The 7,915-nt window shown below is 41.4% G+C and overlaps 1 protein-coding gene across 1 annotated transcript; it reads right to left on the reverse strand.

Moving 5' to 3' along the window:
• Nucleotides 1-877: 877 nt before the first annotated feature.
• On the reverse strand, nt 878-5,891 carry LOC102301688 (G-protein coupled receptor 61). The gene is made up of 2 exons (XM_005941437.3): nt 5,599-5,891; nt 878-4,202 (listed from the first exon to the last, which is right to left on the reverse strand). Exon 2 carries the CDS (start codon nt 3,984-3,986, stop codon nt 2,583-2,585), a length of 1,404 nt encoding a protein of 467 aa, XP_005941499.1. The 5' UTR covers nt 3,987-4,202; nt 5,599-5,891; the 3' UTR covers nt 878-2,582.
• Nucleotides 5,892-7,915: the final 2,024 nt, after the last annotated feature.

A 7,915-nucleotide genomic window follows, 5' to 3' on the forward strand; every position in this document is an offset into this window, starting at 1 on the left:
TATATATAGATAGATAGATAGATAGATAGATAGATAGATAGATAGATAGATAGATAGATAGATAGATAGATATAGATATAGATATATATATCCTGCACATTATTATTGTTATTATTATTACTTTTTTAAATTTTTTTCATGAACAGAAAAAAATGTTTTAGTGGTTGATTGACACATTTTTCATGTATCTCTAAAATATTTCAATTTTTTCATTTTTGAAGATTTTTACCTTCAGATTACTGTGAACTATATTCCCCCACCATCTCTCTTTGCATTTCAATGCAAAGGATTAAGGCACACACATGTACAGTAATATAAAACACTAAAATGTTAATGTTATTATTAAAAACACTATGCCACAAATATTGATTTACTATTGAATTACTATTTTAGTGATCAAGAGTAAAATGTACCCTCAATTTCTTAGGAGACAGGAGTGAAAACTGATACAGTCTTCTGCTTCAGGGTTCAATGATGCTCTTCTGCATACCTTGGTTGTAACATGTGGTTCTTTGAGTTACAGCGGCCTTCCTATCAGCTTGAAACAGTCAGACCATTGTCCTCCGACATCAATGACACATTTTCACCCAGAGAGCTGAAGCTCACTGAATATTTGATCGTTTTTGGACTCTCTGTAAACCCTACAAATGGGTGTGTTTCTGAAATTCGGTTTGAACTTCAGCTGGTCATCTTAATCATGTCTACACACCTAAATGCACTGAGTTGCTGCCCTGTGATTGATTGATTAGATATTTGAGTTAACATGTAATTGAACAACCGTACTCAATTAAGTGGCCAGCAAGAGTATATTGCACTTATACCAATATTTTGGCAGAAACCCCACATTGTAGGTTAAATTATGCGAATGCATCCAAAATATTTTACAAACATAGAAACTCTTTATTACAACAGTATCTCTCGCTTTAGCTTCAGCTGTGTTTTTTTTAACACATTCATATCATTGTACAGTGGAAGTCATTCTTTATCTTCACCACAGCTTAAAAAACAATCTCCGAACAAGTCAAAACAAAACCTAACACAAACATTCAACATCATTCACAGTTTGAGATATTTAGACGTGATAAAAAGAAGGTGTCAAGTTGGCCTTGTCACTAAAACACCCTCTGAAAAAATATCTTAAAAACCCTGTTTCCACAATACATAAGAAAGCCTCTTTATTTTAATCAGTCATTTTCACACGTCTCCCTCTAACAGTTCGCTATAAAATACAATTTCAGCTCATAGTTAAGCTGCAAAACCAAGTCTTTTAAAAACCTCAAGCAAATTCTGTCTGCTCTGTTCTTCCCACAACATTAAAGTAGTGTGCAGGGGTCGTATTAGACAGTGAAATATTGTTTCCTGCACTGAGGTACTTAAAAACAAAACCCTGAAGAGAATCAGGGTAGTAAAAAGAAAACAATCCACATGTATTCTCCTTAAAATCTCACAGCAGAAAAACACAAAGAAGGCAGTTACTGCACTTGTCAAAATACATTGGCCTCCTTGTCATCACTTCTTTTACAAATACCTAAACTCATCATTTAAAAAATGCTTGTGTTGACTGACATACACAACCAAACCTTACACAATTTTACTGAACATAACTTAGAGTTTAGTACATTAAACAATGTAGAGAACAGAATCATCATTCAATTTTTAGCAGTGCATCAAGCGAATGCTGATTTATTAATTTTTTTAAGATCTAAATTTATATCCAAAGACATTGATAGATACATCACATGGCAGGAAGCGGGGTAACCCTAAACATCGTAGTTACATCGTAAAGCACCAAGGAAAGTTTGTCTGTAAACAGCTTGTACCAAATCCATGAGCAGTCAGGCCACAATATGTACACATCTAATGTAATCGAATTGGCTTAAAGCTGCCATTGTCACTGACAAAACTCCAAACTATTGTTCAATATGATGTTTTTATTGCTGTGTTCTTTAACATTACTTTTCTTGCAGTAATGTTTAAAATGACTCGCTGAAGTCTTTTAAAAAAAACCCAAAAAACCAACAAAACTTTTTAATCTTCGTATTCGTATACTAGGGTAATTTTTCTGATAGCAAGATGTAACTGCACAATATTAAAGTAATGATTTCAGAGGGAGCCAGTGTATTTAAGCAAGTGTTTCTTAATTTGAGATGAAAAGAAATTCCTCAAAAATATTTTACTGCCAAAACGTCAGAGACTCAAACACCAAATTAATGTTTATTTTCATCTATTAAAAAAGCTTAAACAACGTAAATAGCAATTCAGTGAGTCATTTACTGTACAGGGCTGAGCCGAAGGCCAAAATACAGCCTTTTATTTTCTTTTTTTAAAATAAAGCAGTAACTTCCCTGTTCGCAAGCAAAAGTTTGTACATCTGCATTTAACTGTTCAACCATGATTGTTTTCAAAAACAAGGATGAAAACTGATGAGGCAAAGTGCAGTGATCCAAAGATACAATTATTAGTCTTTAAAATGAATTTAGCTACCTGGTGGACAGCTTTCAAGAAAAAAATAGAGACACGTGTTTTCCTGAAAGACTGTGTTTCTTTGAACGTATTTTTCAAAATATAGAGACATTGAAGAGTCAGCTGTCTGTATATATATGGTTGTTTTTCGCCTGTTCAATCTCAATAAACTCTGAAGTCTCCTCTGCAATTTGTCCTGGGATACGGAAATCAATGGGTATGGCATGTGCTGGCTCGGCTGGCTGTGACTGAGCCACAGGGCAGCAGGCCTCACCCTTAGGACTGGAAGTGCTGTGAGAGTTTTGAGGATCCAAGTTGCAGCCGGTGCCCTGAAGAAACTGAAGGAAATTTTCCTCTATGGATCCTTCACGGCTGGGCAGTCTGTCCTCCACCTCGATCCCCGCTCGACGAAACAGGCAAGGCAGATGCTTGCCCAGCTCCTCTCGGATCTGTCTGTTCAGACAGCCGTAGAAGAAGGGATTGGAGGTGAAGCAGAAGTAGCCAATCCAGGTGACCACTTCCTCCAGAGAGGCCAGTGTGGCTGGAGGGCTGGCAGCCAGTGCTGAATACAGGTGGAAAGTAAAGTAGGGCAGCCAGCAACAAAGGAATTGCCCACCCACTGCTGCCAACACTGCTGCAGCCTTCCCTCCTCCAAAAGGGCGTTGTGGAGTTCCTCTGCCAGTTCCAGTACCTGTCCCGGAGCTCGTAACCATTGTAGAACGGCTGCTGAGTGACTCTGACCGCTGGCGGCGAGGTGTGTCCATCCACGTGGGCAGTGGGCCGTGGTGCATGGCAGCCACCCGGGCCACTTTAAACATGTTGCAGTAGACAACGAGAATCACCAGCAGTGGGCACAGAAAATACACCAGAGTGAAGAGGACCATGAAGGCCAAACGGTTTGACCCTCCCCCTGTCCAGTGCAGTGAGCAGCGCCTGTGACCCTGAGCCGGGGGAGGTGGCACGGCACCGCCACCCCCTCCCTCAACCCCGCTACTCTCCAAAAGAGGAGTTTTTCCACCCTGCAGGAACCAAGCGAGCAGTGGCAGAGCAGACATGGCCAGAGCTTTTACCCATATCCCTACAAGCACCGAAGCTACCAGGCCAATGGTCATCTTCACTTCATAACGCATCGGATGTATGATGTAGTAATAACGCTCCACATTGATGACAGAGATAGAGAGGATGGCAGCACTGACTAGGCACACACTGAGAAAGAGGTAGCTCCTGCACAGGGCCTCCCCGAAGAAGGCGCGGCTCGAGAGCATGCCAAGGGGCATCAGCACCAGGGCTGCCAGAAGGTCCACCACGCACAGGTGGAAGACAAAGGCAAACTTGTGGAGCTGCGGGGCCTTGGCAATGACCGCCATGACAGCGACGTTACCCACCACAGCCAACAGATCCATGAGCAGCATCGCCAGTAGGGCTAGCGACTGGGACAGAGCCCAGCCTTCAGGCAGAGAGGAGGCAGACATGTTGGATGTGGGCTGTGGAGGTGTGTGGGAGGAGTTCCACATTGGCTCCATTGAAGGGTGGGACGAGGCAGGCGGGCAGAGTCAGTCACAGGCCCATCACCCATCCTTCAAAGAAAGGGAAATGTGGCCAGAAAACAGTGACTTGAAAATGAGGTAAAAAGCTGCCCCGTAGTCCAGAAGATGTTGCTGTGATGTCAGGAAGTTTAGATGTTTTGAATCCTTTCCACTTAAAAAGCCTTCTTGTCTTTCATCAGTCACAGACCCACCCTACAATAAGAAGAAGAAGAAGAGAGGGTAAATATCTGTGAGTGGATGTTTGCCTGTGTGTGTACTGTGTCATGAGAGACCTCTAATTTGCAAATATCAGTTATATGAACTCATCCTTCCATGGTGAGTTTCCCTTTTTGCCCCAGCTACCATCAAAATTAATTCACTTAGATGAAGTTTTATAAAAATCCTCCTTAGCTTCTGAAATCTCTGTTAAAGCGATCTTGCTGATAAGGTAATTCAAAGCCACCCCTCAAACCAATTAACTCTATTAGATATTCATTATTCAAGGCATGGACATTTGACACCTTTTTTAGCAACATGCTGCAGGAACTGAGTGAGTAAAATGAATGAAAAATGAGAAGTCATCATGCAGTAGACTTAGGCCACGTCTAAAACCAAATAATAATAATGAAAAAAATGCATATTTATTATCAGAATAACTCTAAGGGAAAAAATTGGAGAGCAGTTTAATTTTTAAGAATATATTACAGCAAAGAAGGTCAACGATAAATCCGGACTTATTCTTCCCGGGCAGCAACAGCAGGAAGGTATAAATACTTTTCAAGCACACATCCTGTCTGTACATGAGCTAATTCACCAAAACCAGTACTATCACCGACTAGTTAATAGGCCTTTTCCATCACATCTACAACTGCCATGAGAGCACTTCGCTTGCCTCAAAGATATATGCATATTTTGTGGTTAACCTGCATATTTATGACTACCTTTTCTAGCCCAAAAAAACCAAAACCTAGCCACAGACTCTGGGAGGCCTGTATGTAGGTCTGTGATTGTACAGAGGGTGATGTCTTCCACTGAGGAAGCCCTGATCATTTAGAATGAGTTAATTTAATGTTCCAAATAGAAATTCTAAGGATGTTCACAGGTTGAGCAGGCTGTTAGCATGTTACCTATGCACAGAGACAGAGAGCTATGGTTGGCTGTTGCCATATAAAGGAAACCATGCTGCCTGCTGATATGAATTCTGTCTGCCACAGATGTGACGTTTACAGTCACAGTAATCCACGTTCAAGTAAATACTGAGCTCTAACCTCTCTCATCGCCTATGAATGACTGCCCACACTGAGCAACGTCTGTATACCACACATAAGGGTACAGTCAATTCACTTTAACCCTCCTGCCTGGTTTGGCCATTCCTTTCCCTTCCACCTGCTCGTTTATGTTTTAATTATTAATGCATTACACCCATTTTAATAATAAGCAAGGCTCTTATTCTGTATATCAGAATGTAGCTTAAATGAATTTGTTGCAGTCAGCGCTACACAACGAGCAGATTACAGGAGGCGTGAGAGAACAAGCGAGGAGAATGTGGTGAGGATCGGGGAGTGTGATGGTAAGACATAGAAAGAAAAAGGCAGAGAGCATAATATACCTGAATCAGAGTATTTCCTGATGCAGCTGTCTGCTGCTTTGGGGTTTGAGGATGGAATCCTGGTTTAGCTCCTACTGCTGAGGTACACAGTGGAAATCAATCACTGTACCTTAAAAAATGCTGCTGAGGTACTTCCCACTGTAACAGCCTGTTTCTTTCTCCATCCCTTGATCTGCCTAGTGCATCCTTCTCCCTAGCTGACAACAGCTGTGGCAGCAGAGATTTCTCTGAAACGATGCTGATGTAAATGCTTGCAAAGACACCAGCTCACTCTCTGCCTTCCCCCTCCACTCACACACATTGCAGAGATGGAGCAGGAGGCAGTGAGAAACAGGACCAGAGCTGCTGTCTCCACAGGGTCCTAATGTCCTTACCGTCATCTCAATCTGAGTCTTCAAAAATGAAGGAATGCCACTGCAGCAGCGTTATAAATTTCTTTTAAATAACGAGTGCTTTAGTGTGTCTCAGCCGGGTTGTCACAAAGTTGGTAAAGATGGTCTTCAGAGGATAACAGCAGTCACTTTGGCAGTCCTCTGACTTCACATTCAACCACACAGGGAGCTTAAATATTAGCTTTATTTCAAGGGTAGCTCAACTTCCTATGTTAAATTTACTGCAGCAACAGTCAGAGAGCCGCTTTGCTAACTGTACATGTTCCCTAAATAATGTACAGAGCAAAATCCATTCACTGCTGATGTGCAATTTTTGCTTGCTGTGTGACATGATGGTTACTTTGCTACACCCTGACTGCTCCAGATGAAGCACAGCTGAGCTTCACATTTTTAAAAGTTGCCCTCTGCTGGGGATTTAGAAGGGGGAAAACATGTCACCTTTCCTGACAGGAAACCTACTGTCACCTACCACTAGCATACCAAAAATATTGTTTGTGTGTTTCCAAACTCCTACCTTGGAAAATACGATTCCCAAATAACCTGTTAAGGTTCATAAATCTTTGCTCATGCTCCTCCCTGTCATATCCCGCCCCCTATTTCTCCTTCCTCTTCCAGTTGATTTACTGTTGTCAGCCTGTAGTGTTTCAGTTTGTTATTCTACAGATTAAAGCGCCTTCCAGTCTAAGATTTGCTGAGACATTGAAGGATTGATTAGGCCAGGCCTCAGCCTCCATCCATCCCAGCTTCTCAAACTGGGACTCCTGTTGCCACGGTGATCTTTTTCACATGGAGTCCATCCTCACTGCTCTGTCTGCTGAGGACAATGAAATCTGGGCTATTATGGATAAGGCTACTCTACTGAAGGAGTGGGCATAAAGCTGCTGAATTCTGGGGTGTTTTTCATTTGCATTTGTAAGGTTTCCCATAATTACACACATAACATTTGCATTTCATGGAAATTATGTCTTCTTTGACCATTAAAAAGCATGTTTTAATTTGCAGCACCTCTCATGCATTTTTAGATTAAACTAGTTGTTCACTAATAGCTCTATTATGATAACGCCACTGCTTTAGTTGCTGTGAGAATTGAGGTTTTCTAGTTTATTGCTCCCATCCTCCATATCAGTGTATTTATTGCACTATGGCAAGTAGAAGATGCTGAGAGTGGAGTGGTGTCACCCACTTAAAAAAGAGCAAATAGTATTTATTGCTACACCATCTGTCACTGCAGTTGTTTGATTCATTTCTAACCAAAGCACCTTTTTTTTTTTTTTGAAGATTTGTGAATTGAGTTATTGTGTTTTTACAGCATTACAAATTTGCAGATTTTAAATATGTTGGACCTGTGGCCTGAGGAATTCTCCATTTCACCAAGAAACTGCTGCTGACAGATTCCCATACAGGTGGCTACGGTAAGAAGTTTGGCATCATTTACAGCTCCGTGCTCATCACTGTGCCAGGATGTGTAAAAAAAAAAAAAAAAGCTATATTTTGTCCTTTGGCCTCACAACTCAAATGCAAACCTGATAAATCACAGTAGCATCATTTTCTGTATGTTACATAACTGAGTGATTATGCGTTAATCGCCACCATCATCATCAGCTTCTTTCAGCCAAAGCTTCAAAAACAAGAACAAGCAGAACATACAGAACATAAGGAAACATGACCAGTTTTTGGTGGAGGGATTTAATAGGCAGCATTTACTACTGTTGTCATGGCGAAGATGTATCAAAATGCCTGGTAGCGCTGAGGAAGGATGCGAAACGTACACATGCTTGTGTAACGCACAGCACTTCTCAAACACTACACATGAGTGAATCCACATTGCAGGTATGCGGTGTGGATGTGTGCACTGTGCGAATGGAACTGTCTGCTTGAATCTGTATTCAGGCATGTTCACCTGAGTGTGTGTGTGTGTGTGTGTG

The sequence above is a fragment of the Haplochromis burtoni genome, unplaced genomic scaffold, assembly GCF_018398535.1.
Source record: "Haplochromis burtoni strain Fernald_Lab_line unplaced genomic scaffold, NCSU_Asbu1 Contig_300, whole genome shotgun sequence".
NCBI classification, from domain to species: Eukaryota; Metazoa; Chordata; class Actinopteri; order Cichliformes; family Cichlidae; genus Haplochromis; species Haplochromis burtoni.